Source organism: Lampetra fluviatilis, chromosome 60 (genome assembly GCF_964198595.1).
Source record: "Lampetra fluviatilis chromosome 60, kcLamFluv1.1, whole genome shotgun sequence".
In the NCBI taxonomy this organism is placed as follows: Eukaryota; Metazoa; Chordata; class Hyperoartia; order Petromyzontiformes; family Petromyzontidae; genus Lampetra; species Lampetra fluviatilis.
In genome coordinates this window covers 7,729,935-7,746,929 of record NC_136334.1, presented here as the reverse complement: position 1 = coordinate 7,746,929, position 16,995 = coordinate 7,729,935, and the positions used below count along the sequence as shown (strand labels likewise).

Genomic DNA, 16,995 nt, shown 5'->3' with positions numbered 1-16,995 from the left:
GAGTCTGAATGACACACCCCAGGCTTGGAGCGTCTATTTAAGCTGGGATGGAGGGGTGCTTGCGTTGTGGCCGAAACGTCGTGAGAATTATTTTATTATGTTTTATTTTTATTATTTTATTATTTTCCTTCTACGTGACTTTACCGAAAGAACCAAGAAGATGAACTCTATTATCTCACTTTTATTAATACATATTTCGAAAGTGATTTGTTTACATATCCTATACTTTGCACTCCTATCGGTTTTTTTTAGTATTGTTGTTTTAACCTCCCGCCCTATCCAGACATCTGTGATCAAGAGCTTCATGGATAATCGGATTTCTTCCTCCAGTATATCATAAATTATGTTTATGAGGCTTCCACCACACATACCATATATGGTAAGGGGGGTCTGATCGCTGCGTCACGAGCCTGCCAGCCAATCAACGCGCGCCGAATTGAACTAGCGGACGAGTCTACTTGGACCGGTAATAACAGGGGCGTTCGCCAAAGTTCAACTCTCTCGTCCGCTTCGACGAAGGCGCTTTGCGGCAATCAATCATCGCTACAAACGCCGTCGTCTTCGGCCGAGGCGGTGCGGGCGAGCGAGCGGTTTCGTGCAAGTCTCGCTCTTCGTTATCAACCTCGCCCGCTACTTGGTATCGCCCGACGCTTGATAAACAACACGGTGATCTGGAGCAAACACCCCCCCCCCGCTCAATGGAGGAGGTGGTATTGCTGCTGCTGTGATGTAAAAAAAATGTCCCTTACGCTGAAACATCATCGCTCATGAATCGCGGCCGCTCCAATCGACTCGTCTAGAAACGCCGCGAGAGAGCTTCACGCAGCGGCGCCGACTCGAACGTAGGTCGAAGCACCACGTCCGTGTTCACGCTGACAACAAGGCGGCGTCTCTCTCTTCAACACCAACACCCCCAACCACCAACACCCACCACCACCTTCACCCCGACCACCCCGGGGTGTGTGTGGTAGTCCTAGTAGGGGGTGAGAGGGGTGTAACAAGGCCCTCCAGTGGCTCTGCGTGGTGTCAAGTGTTGTGAGAGGGGTGGTGGTGGTAGTGGTGGTTAGCGGTGATGGTGTTGTGGCTAAACTGGCGTGTGAAAGGGTTTAAAGTGGAGCTTTAAAAGTTAAAAGTTTTGCTCGGAACGGCCTCCTACGCTGCGTGTGCGCTCGCTGGCGACGGCTGCTGCTGCTGCCGAAGGCGCCAGGCCGTGCAGACGTGACGCTCGTGAGAGTTGGAGCGCCGTGGGCTCGGGCCGTGGGCTCGGGCCCTCGGCAAGGCCTGCGCGCTTAGGCCGCGGTCGTGTTGATGATGCGGGGACGGGGGGCGGTCGGCCCCCGGGCTCACGCTCCGGCGGGCGGGGTGGGGGAGGCCTCACGCATTGGGAGTGAGGCCTCATTAAGAGTGAGGCCTCACGCATTGAGGGTGAGACATTGTGAGTGAGGCCTCACGCATTGTGAGTGAGGCCTCACGCATTGGGAGGCCTCATTGTGAGTGAGGCCTCACGCATTGTGAGTGAGGCCTCACGCATTGTGGGTGAGGCCTCACGCATTGTGGGTGAGGCCTCACGCATTGTGGGTGAGGCCTCACGCATTGAGTGAGGCCTCACGCATTGTGAGCGAGGCCTCACGCATTGTGAGCGAGGCCTCACGCATTGTGAGCGAGGCCTCACGCATTGTGAGCGAGGCCTCACGCATTGTGAGCGAGGCTTCACGCATTGTGAGCGAGGCCTCACGCATTGTGAGCGAGGCCTCACGCATTGTGAGCGAGGCCTCACGCATTGTGAGCGAGGCCTCACGCATTGTGAGCGAGGCCTCACGCATTGTGAGCGAGGCCTCACGCATTGTGAGCGAGGCCTCACGCATTGTGAGCGAGGCCTCACGCATTGAGGGTGAGACCTCATTGTGAGCGAGGCCTCACGCATTGGGGAGCGAGGCCTCACGCATTGAGGGTGAGACCTCATTGTGAGCGAGGCCTCACGCATTGGGGAGCGAGGCCTCACGCATTGAGGGTGAGACCTCATTGTGAGCGAGGCCTCATGCATTGTGAGCGAGGCCTCACGCATTGGGGAGCGAGGCCTCACGCATTGAGGGTGAGACCTCATTGTGAGTGAGGCCTCACGCATTGGGAGGCCTCATTGTGAGTGAGGCCTCACGCATTGGGAGTGAGGCCTCACGCATTGGGAGTGAGGCCTCATGCATTGTGAGTGAGGCCTCATGCATTGTGAGTGAGGCCTCACGCATTGGGGAGCGAGGCCTCAAGCATTGGGAGTGTGGCCTCATTGTGAGCGAGGCCTTGCGCTTTGTGGAGTGAGGCTCACGCTTTAGAGAGAGGCTCACTCATTGAGAGTGAGGCCTCACGCATTGTGGGTGAGGCCTCACGCATTGAGGGCGAGGCCTCACGCGTTGTGGGTGAGGCCTCACGCATTGTGGGCGAGGCCTCACGCATTGTGAGCGAGGCCTCACGCATTGTGAGGGAGGCCTCACGCATTGTGGGCGAGGCCTCACGCATTGTGAGCGAGGCCTCACGCATTGGGGAGCGAGGCCTCACGCATTGAGGGTGAGACCTCATTGTGAGTGAGGCCTCACGCATTGTGAGTGAGGCCTCGCGCATTGTGAGCGAGGCCTCACGCATTGTGAGCGAGGCCTCACGCATTGTGAGCGAGGCCTCACGCATTGGGGAGCGAGGCCTCACGCATTGAGGGTGAGACCTCATTGTGAGTGAGGCCTCACGCATTGTGAGTGAGGCCTCACGCATTGTGAGTGAGGCCTCACGCATTGTGAGCGAGGCCTCACGCATTGTGAGCGAGGCCTCACGCATTGTGAGCGAGGCCTCACGCATTGTGGGCGAGGCCTCACGCATTGTGAGCGAGGCCTCACGCATTGTGAGCGAGGCCTCACGCATTGTGAGCGAGGCCTCACGCATTGTGAGCGAGGCCTCACGCATTGTGAGCGAGGCCTCACGCATTGTGAGCGAGGCCTCACGCATTGTGAGCGAGGCCTCACGCATTGTGAGCGAGGCCTCACGCATTGTGAGCGAGGCCTCACGCATTGTGAGCGAGGCCTCGCTCACGCATTGTGAGCGAGGCCTCACGCATTGTGAGCGAGGCCTCACGCATTGTGAGCGAGGCCTCACGCATTGTGAGCGAGGCCTCACGCATTGTGAGCGAGGCCTCACGCATTGTGAGCGAGGCCTCACGCATTGTGAGCGAGGCCTCAGGCATTGTGAGCGAGGCCTCACGCATTGGGGAGCGAGGCCTCACGCATTGGGGAGCGAGGCCTCACGCATTGAGGGTAAGACCTCATTGTGAGCGAGGCCTCACGCATTGTGAGTGAGGCCTCACGCATTGGGGAGCGAGGCCTCACGCATTGAGGGTGAGACCTCATTGTGAGCGAGGCCTCATGCATTGTGAGCGAGGCCTCACGCATTGGGGAGCGAGGCCTCACGCATTGAGGGTGAGACCTCATTGTGAGCGAGGCCTTATGCATTGTGAGCGAGGCCTTATGCATTGTGAGCGAGGCCTCACGCATTGGGGAGCGAGGCCTCACGCATTGAGGGTGAGACCTCATTGTGAGTGAGGCCTCACGCATTGGGAGGCCTCATTGTGAGTGAGGCCTCACGCATTGGGAGTGAGGCCTCATGCATTGTGAGTGAGGCCTCACGCATTGGGGAGCGAGGCCTCAAGCATTGGGAGTGTGGCCTCATTGTGAGCGAGGCCTCATTGTGAGTGAGGCCTTGCGCTTTGTGGAGTGAGGCTCACGCTTTAGAGAGAGGCTCACTCATTGAGAGTGAGGCCTCACGCATTGGGAGTGTGGCCTCATTGTGAGCGAGGCCTCATTGTGAGTGAGGCCTTGCGCTTTGTGGAGTGAGGCTCACGCTTTAGAGAGAGGCTCACTCATTGAGAGTGAGGCCTCACGCATTGGGAGTGTGGCCTCATTGTGAGCGAGGCCTCATTGTGAGTGAGGCCTTGCGCTTTGTGGAGTGAGGCTCACGCTTTAGAGAGAGGCTCACTCATTGAGAATGAGGCCTCACGCATTGGGGAGTGTGGTCCACGCTCATAGACAAGAGGGAGAGGAGACCGGCGCTTCGTGGCCTTCTGTCTTGTAATGGTCACTTGTCAAGGCCTGTGGCTTCAACGTCTTTGGGTCCCCCACTCTTCGTGGTGTGAGATTGACATGCGTGTTGTTGCTGCTGCTTCAATGAAACTCAAGTCCCCGTGGCATTGGCCTGATGTAGATGCAGAGCAACAAGAACGACAATTTCACATTCAGGTGGTCCAAGCCCAGATAACCGCATCAGCAGCGGAGTAGCGTATCGTCATCGCTGCAATGTCTCCTTCGAATTTGTGGATCGGGGCATTGGTCCGTTTACACGTTTCACGGCCCATGTTCTGGATGACCACAACCGGCACACTGCTACTGGAGAGTTTTAAATTTTGCATTTGTGCATCGTCAGGGGTTTACGCATCCGCTGCTACCATGGTTTGTGCAGTGGATGCGGTTTAGGGTGGATCCCAAGGCGTTTCGTGGAAGATCAATCCGCCGGGGATCATCTGCGTTGGGTCTTTCACAACAAGCCGGTGGTTGTTCGCGAGTTCTTTTGAACTCCATTCAGCGCTCCAGGCTTCAACAGGAGGTTGAACTCGTGTTGTTTGAGGTCAAGCGCATTGGTGGTGGGGGGGGTCCAACAGGGCTTTGCGTGACTTGAAGCGATGCCGAGGGGTGTTATCGAGGTCCTGGTGCTCGTGGAGTTGAGACTCGTCGCCGAGTCTCGTGTGGCAGTGACACCCGCCTGGCCCATGTTGGTGTGGGCCCCTGTGGGTCCCTCTGTGGGAGGGGGAACTTTCAAGGTGATCTCGCGCATTGCATTGCAGCGACTCCTATCAACAACATCTGTGCCAGAGGCCCCCTGCGGGAGATGGCTGTGGGATGTTCACAGCCTCGCCGGGTCTACAGGAGGTTGCGGGTTCGATCCCAACCCTTTGACGCCTGTTGTATATTTGGAGTTTGCGTGTCTCTCGCCCCATGGTCGTGTGTATTTTTCTGCGGGTCCTATGATTCCCCCCCCCCCTCATTTAGAAACGACGGTGCATTTCCACGTGAGAGAAGCCACTTCCCTGGGCTATTGCTTGTGGCCAGGTCGCTTCTGAAAAAGAGATATATCGCTCGGGGTGGGCCTTACCCATTAAAAAATTTATCTTGTTTTATCTCCGTTCTTACACACGGAGAGGGAGGTTCACCCGTTGTGGAGTGAGACGCCTTGAATTGTGGGTGCTCCTGCCTCGTGCGTGTTGTCGAAGTGATATTAGTCTGTCCCTCGGACTCCCGTGGGAGGAGGAATATCAAGGAAGGCTCTCGGCTATTCTGAGCGGGACTTGCGCATTGTGGTGTCAGTCAATAGTCTAGCTTGGGCTCCTGTGGATTGGCTGCTGCGGGAGGGAAGGCTCAACTCATGCTAGGGGTGCGAGGCTCGGGCATGTATGGCGGGACTCGACACTTGTCAATGTATTATGTAGCTTCTTTCCCTGTGTGTTCCTACTGGCATTTGGATCAAGCCAGCAGTGGATTAATCATGGCTAGGTGCTGATGATGCTGTTGTGGTTGTGTTGCAGTCGTCGCCCGAAGGAGACTGCTGCCCCGAGATGGCGTCAACGTTGGTGGAGCAGGGCAGCCTGGCGTTGGAGCTGCCCAGCTCGGCACCTGCGGTGGCCGCAGAGGAAAAACAGGTTGGTCTCACGCGTTCGCTTTGGCCCATGAGTCCCAACGGGAGTCGGTGGGTACCACCTGGGGTGGAAAATTGGACCAGAGTCGGGGCCGCGGGCAAAGATCTTAGCGTCGATACCACCATCAGTTTTATAGAAACATACCCTCTCGTTTCTTTTCACATTCTGCGGATCTTTCGTGTCGCATTCGTTTTCCCCAATAACCGTCCGCCACGGTGACCTTGCCAGCGTGCGTATTTTTGTTCGAGAGATCACGTTCCTCGTGAGGGGCATTGTTAGCAGTTTGCCGATCGGCCGTTTGTGGCCCAATGGCCGGCGGACCTTTGTGATCTGGCCGATGCGCCGTGGCGAGTCTGTGCCGACACCAGTGCACGTCTGTCGGCTTCACAGTTAAAATCCGGGCCTACACTGATGAACCTCCAGCCACTGCCCCGGCAGTGTTGTGTATGTATCATGGCAGCCTTTATTTTGCCAGTATCAAAAGTATGAAAAAAATATAAATGGGTTTGAACCCTTTCTGGCAATAAAACAGGTGTAAAGATTTTGATTTAAAGCTTTCGTGACTGCAGGGATTCATATTCAATTGTTTTATTTGTATTATTTTTATTATTTCCCTTCTACGTGACTTTACCGAAAGAACCAAGAATATAGGTGTAAAGATGATCAAACACCAAATCAAGTCCGCATTAACCACACGTATTCATGGTGAACATGAAAACAAACATGCTCTCATATATGGCAACTGATTGGCCTACACCAGAGACAGCCATCTTCATGGCCTTGTCTCACCAGTGTTAGACCACAGTGTTGTGTCTGTGTTATGCTTTTTGCACTAAACGAAAACCCAAATTTGATCGAGAGCATCCTTGCCTATAAACAACTAGTAGTTCACCAGCATTTTGGGACAAGAAAGCCTGGCTGCTGATGTGAGACACAAAATGTGAATGCCGGTCCAGATTTTTCAACAGCATTGGGACAAGCAAGCCTGACCGCTGATGTGAGACACAGAATGTGAATGCCGATCCAGATTTTTCAACAGCATTGGGACACGCAAGCCTGACCGCTGATGTGAGACACAGAATGTGAATGCCGGTCCAGATTTTTCAACAGCATTGGGAACAAGCAAGCCTGACCGCTGATGTGTGAGACTCTGAATGTGAAAGCCGGTCCAGATTTTTGCTTGTGTTGAACCAGTGCCATTGAAATTACGCACTCCCAGAAGGCCGTGTGTGCGTGTACGTTGAACTTCTTTCGCACCAACCGTGCCAATCGGAGGTGGTGGGATGCGGAAGAAATATTTGTGTATTTTTTTTGTTTTACGTGGAGCGACAGGTAAGAGGAGGGTGGGGGGAGGCGTATCTACCAAAATATTAATTTATTTGGAAAAAAAACCATGTAAGGTGGCGCGCACGCTCCGTACCGCGACTCGATCGTTCGTTTTGCTCCCGCAGGACGATTTCCCTGCCGTGGTGGTGGAGGCCCTGCCCACGCTGGACGGGAGTCTGTGCTACGCCGCGTACAGCGGTGGCGGCGGCGGAGGAGGAGGAGGTGGAGGAGTTGAAGGAGGAGGTGAAGGGGGTGGAGGCGACTCGACCATGCCCTGCGGGGAGGCGCTCATCGTGGCCCAGGAGCAGGTCATCGAGGATGCCCTCGTCGTGTGCTGCGGTAGGGACTCGCGAGTCGGCGTGCGGGGAGCCACGAAGCCTCGCTCGGAATCGGCATCTGCCGTTGGTCATGGACAGAGGTCGCAACCGGGTACCCGATACCCGTATCCTACCCGATACCCAGCTGGGTACGGGTACGGGTAGCCGTTTGCGACCCTGGTGCGGCCGGGTACGGGTACGGGTAGGCCGTGAGTCACTGGTGAGTAAATGTTTGTCACTCATTTCGGGTAGGGTACGGGTACGGGTAGGGAACGGGTACCCGTACCCGGTCGGGTACCCGTTTGCGACCCTGGTGCGGCCGGGTACGGGTACGGGTAAGGAGTCAAACCCCGTTTGTGACCTCTGGTCATGGCGAAATCCGATGAGTCCGTGAAGCTCTTTTTCCACGGATTTCCAGTAGGGGTCGGGGTCAGAAAGTTACAGCAACAAATTGGACAAAAACAACACGATGGGAGTGCAAAGTATGGGAACGGTAAGCAAGTCGCAAAAAATAAATACGTAAAATAAAAGAAGTATGTCAGTTCAAATTGCACACCCAATTCCCAAGCTCGCGGCCACCATCATTGGTGACGATTATCAGAGCCGTCCCTGGGCTTTCCCTAGGTCGGCTCGGCCTAAAATGAGTACCTTGTGCGGTGTGCAAATGTCGCCACTGGGGGAGACTAAGGTGGCCGGGCGTGGCGATGGCTACCCACCCCCTCGTGTGCCACAGTGCCGTCCTTCGTATGTGCTCGCCAACAGCGCTTGTCACAAAAGTCTGTCAACGGCTATACGTGGGACCTCGTGTGTTGCCTGCTTCCTCTGCTATCATTCCACTCGCGTATGGCAGCAATATGTCCAGGGGCTCGATGTCGACGTTGATCGGACTTCAGGAGAGAGAGTTTGTGTCGAACAACGGGCGTCACATCGTCTGCCCCAGCGTGCATCTTGCGCTGGTCCTACTACTCTACTCGTTTCTCGCAACTTGTTTTGAGTATTGTTATTCTATTGTAAGATATATGATGGATTTTTCCATGCGATGTGTATAAAAAAAACTGTTTGTCGCTTTCTCATTTGTGATTGTCATCACCGTCTTGGGGCCAAATATCTTCCATAGGAACGCATCTCCAATTCGGTAACGGAAGTCAATGGGTAATTTTGGGCTCGATAAAAATGGAATTTCACTTTCCAGACAACTTTTCGGGAAGGTATCTTTTGCGTCCACGTCGACGGACGCCCGTATTTGTGCGATCCACCAAACCTTGCCTCCATGTGATTTATTTGTGTGTTGCTCATCAGAATGGCAATATTTATTTCTACTACTGGAGGAATCCGATGAGCCATGAAGCTCTTTGTTGTCACATGATGCTGAAATCAGCCCAACTTTGCGGCCCGATTCAAGTTCTACAGTCATTCCTTGTCGTTAATTTCCATTGGCGTTATTACGTCGGATAAGCAAAAACATGAAACCTTGAATAATAAATAATAATTAGGGGGCTTCGTGCCCCCGTGTGTTTGCAAACGACGCAATATTATCGCGTAATTCTGACTTACTGGAGTTTAATTCTTACTTCCGTGATCTTTGTCGTCATGTTTGATGCGGTTTTAAAAATGAGAAGTATCATTGTCAAATTTGACGGTTGTAATTGTTCTCCAGCCCAATAATAATTATCGGCGCGTTAAGCCGCGTGACAATTTCATCTGGGCGCCGTGGTGGCCGGGAGACGTCAACTCCCTCGCCTAGTGTGCAGGAGGGTCGTGGGTTCGATCCCCAACCCTTTGACGCCTCTTGCATATGTGTAGTTTGCGTGTATCTCTCTCCGTGCTTGTGTGTATTTTTGTCCGGGTCCTCGGGTTTTCCCCTCCACAGTTAGAATCAACATCACGGGTTTAGAGTTATTTGGCTGCTAGAAATCTCCACGTGATAAGCCACTTCGTTGAGCCATCGTTTGTGGTGGCCAGGTCGTTTCTGAAAAGAGATTCAAAGTCTTAGTTTTTTTCGGTAAAGTCACGTAGGTATTTAAGAACTTGCATCTTGGAATCCCTGCCTCACTTGATACAGCAAATCTGGCTGTGACGGTCCCACCTGATGATGGAGACTTTTGCTTCCTCCGAAACGTCGTGATTTATTATTGTTTTATTTTTATTAATTTTAATTTCATTGTTTACCTACATGGTGACTTTACCGAAAAAACTAAGAGCATGAATCCTTGCAGTCACGAAAGCTTCAAATCTAGAGTCATAGCTCAGTGGGCCTTACCTGGTCAAATAAAAAGCTTACTAATTTCTAGTTTTCACTACCTCGCCTGGTATACAGGAGGTCGTGGGTTCGATCCCAACTGTGAGGCCTGCTGCTGTATATTTGGAGTTTGCGTCTCCCCGTGGTCACGTGGATTTTTCTCTGGATCCTCCGGTTTTATTCCCCTCCACATTTAGAATCAACATCAACGTCGCGCGTTTAGAGTATTTGGCTGCTTTACATTTCCACATCATAAGCCACTTTGTTCAGCTACCATTTGTGGTCAGGTCGCGTCTGAAAAATACCTCTATAGCTCAGTGGGCCCTGAACCTCGTCAAAACAATATATAGTTTGGCTGCCGGGTGGCGGGAGAGAGTCTTAACACATATTTTGTCTAAAATCGTTATATCGGTGGCTGCTAACAAAAAAACTGCATGTTAAAGTTTACACGATGTAATGTTTGGTCAAACGTCACGCGATACAATTTTTAGCTGTTCGCAAACAAGAATCGCCTTCTTGCTGTTTACAGAGGCCCTCGGACATTTGTCTTCACCGATGGTCTGCGCTGATAGACATGCACCACCAATCGACCACTGTCTCTCTCTCTCGCTATACATGGCACACCTGGCGCATGCACAGGATAGCCCGTCCGTTAACCCCCACTGCGTCTGCCACACCCGCCAGTGCAGGTGGATGGGGAGCCACGGAAACACAGCAACGGCACTCGCGCCACGGCTGTGTGGGAATGAGGAATTTCCACCACTCGTTGAGGGCATGCTTGGGAGATCCATGTGTGTATGTGTATGTCTGTGTGTGTTTCTGTGTGTGGGAGCGGTTGTGTCGCGGTTAGCGCGTTTCGCTACGAACCTGGCGGCCCGGTTTCAATTCCCCGCTCACGGCCAACACCGGTGACGATTATCTGAACCGGTCCTAGGTCGACTCAGCCTCAAATGAGTACCCAGTGGCAATGTTTACTGTTCACTGGGGAGACAAAGGCGGCCAGGCACGGGGTTGGCCAACCACCCCCCTTCTTTGTGTGCCGTGCCGGCCTTCATAGATGTTCACTTAACAGAACTTGCCCCGACAGCCCCTTAAGGCTACGCAGGGGAACTTTGTCTTTGGCGTGCTGCAGTGAGTGGTCGGTGCACTGTGCTCCAAACCTGGACCCCCAAAGGGTCAAGTTGGTGTCCGCGGCTTGCAGTGGGCGGAAATTTATCTGAAGTGCCTCTGCTGGGTCGACACGGCCCTGAATGAGCGCCCGGTGTCGTGTGTTAATATATCGGCACCGGGGAGACAAAGGCGGCCGGGCATGGTGCCGATCTCACACACCTCTCATCTCACATGCAAAAAGATCCCCCGTATAACCTTAACATACTGTTGGGGCAAGTGCTGTTAGCGAGCACCGATGAAGGCCGGCACATCGCACCAGGTATTCATTTGAGGCTAAGTCAACCTAGGGGAGGCTCAGGACGGGTTCTAATAATTATTGCTGGTGTTGGCCGTGAGCGGCAATCGAACCCGAGTTGCCAGGTTCATAGCGCGGCGTGCTAACCGCTACACTACCGCTCCCCACACACACGCACACACATCTCTGATCGCACATCTCTCATCGCACACACTTGGACTCTGTTTGCATGTGCAGCCTTATCGCCGCATTTTTGCGATTCGGCAGAAATGTCCAGCGCTGTGCTACATGCTGCAACAGGGCATGCAAACGGTCCACTCGGTCGTATGTGTTTTTGTTGAACTTCTTTCGCACCGTACGTAGCCGGACGTGCTAATCGGAGGTGCAGTGTTGAGTCTGTGGGTGGTGTTGAGTCTGTGTAGTTGTTAGTCTATGGGCAGTGTTGAGACTATGGGCAGTGTTAGTCTATGGGCAGTGTTAGTCTATGGGCAGTGTGGAGTCTATGGGCAGTGTTGAGTCTATGGGTAGTGTTGAGTCTCTGGGCAGTGTTGAGTCTATGGGCAGTGTTGAGTCTATGGGCAGTGTTAGGTCTGTGTAGTTGTTAGTCAATGGGCAGTGTTGAGTCTGTGTAGTTGTTAGTCAATGGGCAGTGTGAGTCTATGGGCAGTGTTGAGTCTATGGGCAGTGTTAGTCTATGGGCAGTATATGTGTACTTTTTTTCTTTTTTCGCACCATATGTAGACAGCCGTACTAATAGGAGTCGTCAGGATCGAGAATGGTGGTGCGATTCAAGAATGGATTCCTAATCTGCCTTTGTGGTGCTTTTAGTGTTATTGAGAAATAAAAATATACTGCAGAATGTATTCTGGTGGTGGGGATTGATAGCATCGGGCAATAGAATGCACAGTGGCGATCATCTTGAGCATTTATTCCATAGATTGCAAATTGGTCTGAGTCTTTAGCATTGATTATATATAGTGAATATTTGACATTGATTCTATATAATCTACTGCAATGAATATTTGACATTGATTCTATATAATCTAGTGGAGTGAATATTTGACATTGATTCCATAAAATCCAGTGGAGTGAATATTTGGCATTGATTCCATAAAATCCAGTGGAGTGAATATTTGACATTGATTCCATAAAATCCAGTGGAGTGAATATTTGACATTGATTCCATAAAATCCAGTGGAGTGAATATTTGACATTGATTCCATAAAATCCAGTGGAGTGAATATTTGGCATGGATTCTACAGAATCCAATGGAAGTGAATATTCATCATTGTTGCTAAAGAATCGAAACAAGCAAATGTCCCACGCATGAATCGATGATGTCAGTATCTTTAATAATCGATTAATCGTTATATTCCTAGCACAGGAGTTAGCGTATGCAGAGAATATAAACAAATCTCTTAAAAGTATGTGATTGATTGCCTTACGCAATAATATTAATTCGTATGTATTGCTAGAAAATAAACGATTCCTACGCTCACAAATCGGTATCAGAATCGCATGCGGAGATAATCGACGACCGTCGGAATCGAATCGAAACCATCTGTGCGGGAGGCAAAAAAATAAATAAAACCGGTGCGGCGGTGCACTTGGCGGAGCGATACACAAGTCGGAAGTGCGCTCCCATTGGCCGGGCCCCTCGCGCAATGCCGCGCTGTGATAGGTCGTCGCTTCCGGTTGAGCGCGCGCTCGCCCCCCCCGCCCGTCGCCCCCCCCCCCGCCTAACGGAAACGAAGGGGGGGGGGTGCGCGTGCCAACGGGGGCAACAAGAGACAAAGGTCCCCCGTGTAGCCTTTAGCAGACCGTTGGGGGCAAGTGCAACAACAAAGACAAGACAAAGGTCCCCCTCGTAAACCTTTCGCAGACTGTTGGGGGCAAGTGCTGTTAGCGAGCGGCTATGAAGGCCGGAACAGCACACGAGGGGGGGGGGGGGTGGCCAACACCACGCCCGGCCGCCTTTGCCTCTCTCACCCGGTGGCGATGTTCTACGAACCAAACCGCGTCACCCATTTAAGGCTGAGTCGACCTTAGTGTGGAAGGGCCCCAGGACCGCTTCAGATAATCGTCACCGGCGTCAGGCCGTGAGCAGGAATCGAACTCTGCTCGCCGGGTTGGAAGCGCGCTTTGTGGGGGGGAGGAAGAGGGGGAATGGTGGTTTGGGATTCATTCGCGACGGCGGCGGCTGTGGGTGGTAGTGCTGGTGGGTGGGTGGGGGGCAGTGGAGGCGGTGACGCGGCCCCGCGCACGCGCACGGATACCGAGCGAGGGAGAGAGTGAGCGCGCGCTGCTGGGGGCAAGATGGCGGCGAGCGTGTCTCGCTGGGCGGGCGGGAACCAACTGGACCTGCTCCTCAAGGCCGGTACGGGGACCTTGGCCGACACTGGCGACCCGAGCGAACCTCGCTCGCCTCCACGCACACACACACGGGAGGGGGGAGGGGGTCACGACGATATCGACAGCAGCCAAAGCGAGACGCAGCAGTGGGGTACATTGGCTAGCGGCGGCCGCCATAAGTCTTGCATTGCGATCTCAGTGTCGTGGGGTTTTTTCTTGTTGTTGTTGCTGCTGCGAGGGAAGGTGGTGAGGGTGATGGCCATGTTTGTGGTGAAGGCGCAAGGAGGAGAGGCATGGGGGGTGGGGGTGGATCGCGCGCGCGCCATTTGTGGCGCTGCGTGCTTTTCTTTATCCCCGTGCTGCTGCTGCTGTTGTGTTTCGCGTGGTTCTCCGTACGGCGCCGCCGTTGTTGTTATTGTTGATCACCTATGGGGGGGAGCGGGCGGGTAACAGGAATGATTGCTGGTTTGGCTTCCCCCCGCCCGCGCGAACAACCACCACCACCCCATGTGGCAGACGCGTTCGCCGTGTGGACCATGTGGGCCATGTGGTCGCGTGTGCTGCTGCTCCTGGGTTGCTGCTCCTGGGTTGCTGCTGCTGCTTCTGGGTTGCTGCTCCTGGGTTGCTGCTGCTGCTTCTGGGTTGCTGCTTCTGGGTTGCTGCTGCTGCTTCTGGGTTGCTGCTCCTGGGTTCCTGCTGCTGCTTCTGGGTTGCTGCTGCTGCGTGTGAGAGTGTTTGTGTGTACGGCAGAGCCCAAATAAGCCACGCACAACACTCGCGTTCTGTTACCAAGATGGGTCTGCCCTGCCAGCCGGGACGTTCGACACTTTTAAACTTTACTTGTCCTCCAGGTGTACCTAGCCTGGCACCGAGCGCTGTGGCGACGTCATGTTGTGTGGTCGCGCGCACACACGTGGCGCTTGTGTAAGACACGTGCTCGCGCCTTGTGTGCTCCGTGTGTGTCTGTGTGTGCGCTCCTTGCTAGAGTGTATGTGTGTGCTCCTTGCTAGAGTGTGTGTGTGTGCTCCTTGCTAGAGTGTGTGTGTGTGCTCCTTGCTAGAGTGTGTGTGTGTGTGTGTGCTCCTTGCTAGAGTGTGTGTGTGTGTGTGCTCCTTGCTAGAGTGTGTGTGTGTGCTCCTTGCTAGAGAGTGTGTGTGTGTGTGTGCTCCTTGCTAGAGTGTGTGTGTGTGTGTGCTCCTTGCTAGAGTGTGTGTGTGTGTGCTCCTTGCTAGAGGGTGTGTGTGCTTGCTAGAGGGTGTGTGTGTGTGCTCCTTGCTAGAGTGTGTGTGTGTGCTCCTTGCTAGAGTGTGTGTGTGTGCTCCTTGCTAGAGTGTGTGTGTGTGTGCTCTTTGCTAGAGTGTGTGTGTGTGTGCTCCCTGCTAGAGTGTGTGTGCTCCTTGCTAGAGTGTGTGTGTGTGCTCCTTGCTAGAGTGTGTGTGTGTGTGCTCCTTGCTAGAGTGTGTGTGTGTGCTCCTTGCTAGAGTGTGTGTGTGTGTGTGCTCCTTGCTAGAGTGTGTGTGTGTGCTCCTTGCTAGAGTGTGTGTGTGTGTGTGCTCCCTGCTAGAGTGTGTGTGTGTGTGTGCTCCCTGCTAGAGTGTGTGTGTGTGCTCCCTGCTAGAGTGTGTGTGTGTGCTCCCTGCTAGAGTGTGTGTGTGTGTGGGCTCCCTGCTAGAGTGTGTGTGTGTGTGTGCTCCCTGCTAGAGTGTGTGTGTGTGTGTGCTCCCTGCTAGAGTGTGTGTGTGTGTGTGCTCCCTGCTAGAGTGTGTGTGTGTGTGCTCCCTGCTAGAGTGTGTGTGTGTGTGCTCCCTGCTAGAGTGTGTGTGTGTGTGCTCCCTGCTAGAGTGTGTGTGTGCTCCCTGCTAGAGTGTGTGTGTGTGCTCCCTGCTAGAGTGTGTGTGTGTGTGCTCCCTGCTAGAGTGTGTGTGTGTGTGTGCTCCCTGCTAGTGTGTGTGTGTGTGTGCTCCCTGCTAGAGTGTGTGTGTGTGTGCTCGCTGCTAGAGTGTGCGTGTGTGTGCTCGCTGCTAGAGTGTGCGTGTGTGTGCTCCCTGCTAGAGTGTGCGTGTGTGTGCTCCCTGCTAGAGTGTGTATGTGTGCTCCTTGCTAGAGTGTGTGTGTGCTCGTGTGTGTGCTCCCTGCTCGAGTGTGTGTGTGAACGCGTGTATCGCTGCCGAGGGCGCGATTCGCCATTGGGCGCGAATACGGAAGAGGAAGAAGTGGGGTGGTGGGCGACACGCGGCCGTGTTGTTATTGTCTTTGTGTTGTTGTTGTTGTCTTTGTGTTGTTGTTGTCTTTGTGTTGGTGTTGTTGTTGTTGTCTTTGTGTTGTTGTTGTTGTCTTTGTGTTGTTGTTGTTGTCTTTGTGTTGTTGTTGTCTTTGTGTTGTTGTTGTCTTTGTGTTGTTGTCTTTGTGGTGGGCGAGGGGTCTACTTGAGCGTGCGCGTCACGTGACAGACTGTCGGGGCAAGTGCTATTCGCAAGCAGCAGCAGAAATCCCTTCTTGTGGCACATTGGGGGGGGGGGGGGGGTGGCCAGCACCACGTCCGGGCCGCCTTTGTCTCCCGAATGGCGACGTTTGACGTTGACACGCAGCACCGGCTTCTCGTTTGAGGCTGAGTCGACCTAGGAGGGGGGAGGCCCAGGACCGGTTTGGGTATTCGTCAGCATTTGTTTGAACCGTGAGCGGGAATCTGAGCTTGGGTTCGTAGCGCAGCTATAACCGCTACACTCAACAACAACAAGCACCACTAAGTGGCGGTGACGACGCTTGTGCCAGGCTAGGTGCACGTTGAGGCCACGTGAAGTGTCGGAACTCCGGCCGGCAGGAGGTCACGGTGGCAGCAGCCCCAGCAGGTGCCACGGGGCCCCACAGATACACACGGAGTCGTGTTTGTAGACGCACACGGTACAAATACCCCTCCCCATGGCATTGGGGATGTGAGCGAACGCCTAATTAGGGACTGCACACGAGGTGGTGAGGTGGCCAGCAATCCGCGGCCGCCTTTGTCTCCCCAGGTGTGCCATGTTCACACGTGGCACCGGGTTACCCACTCGAGGGCTGACTCGACCTAGTGAAGGCCCAGGACCGTAACTCTTTGATTGACTCGCACACTCGGGGCCCGACAAATCCACCACGTGTGAGTGTGTGAGTGAGTGTGGAGCGGTAGTGTAGCGGTTAGCGCGCTGCGCTACGAACCCGGTGACACTGGTTCGATTCTCGCTCACGGCCAACACCAGTGACGATTATCTGAACCGGTCCTGGTCCTCCCCTAGGTCGACTCGGCCTCAAATGAGTACCTGGTGTGGTGTGTAAACATCACCACTGGAGAGACAAAGGCGGTCGGGCGTGGTGCTGGCCACCCACCCCCTCGTGTACCGTTCCGGCCTTCATAGGTGCTACTCGCTAACGGCACTTGCCCCTACAGTCTGTTAAGGCTACACGGTGGATCTTTGTGGCCACGCGCGCTCTCGACTCGGCATGCTTCCGGTCTGCGCGTGCACTGCCCCGCTCTGCGTTTCCGCACTCGAGATGACTTCCCCTGCAGAGGAGGAGGAGGGAGTCCCCCGGCAGTGTTCACCAGGCCCGCAGTGATCACCAAGCCCGCAGTGTTCTCCAAGCACGCATTGTTAGAAGCGTT

At 54.0% G+C, this 16,995-nt stretch overlaps 1 protein-coding gene across 2 annotated transcripts in view; it reads left to right on the top strand.

Moving 5' to 3' along the window:
- The first annotated feature begins 701 nt into the window (after window positions 1–701).
- The window catches only part of LOC144950902 (ETS-related transcription factor Elf-1-like), a 31,736-nt gene continuing 15,442 nt past the window's right edge, over window positions 702–16,995 (top strand). The window contains exons 1-3 of one of the 2 annotated variants that reach the window (XM_078881067.1): window positions 702–842; window positions 5,612–5,725; window positions 7,174–7,387. In XM_078881067.1, the coding sequence (XP_078737193.1) occupies window positions 5,642–5,725; window positions 7,174–7,387 (298 nt within the window). In that variant the 5' untranslated portion in view covers window positions 702–842; window positions 5,612–5,641. Of the gene's footprint in view, window positions 843–5,611; window positions 5,726–7,173; window positions 7,388–13,258; window positions 13,387–16,995 lie in introns of those variants that run through there. The other variant, XM_078881068.1, reaches the window with a different exon arrangement.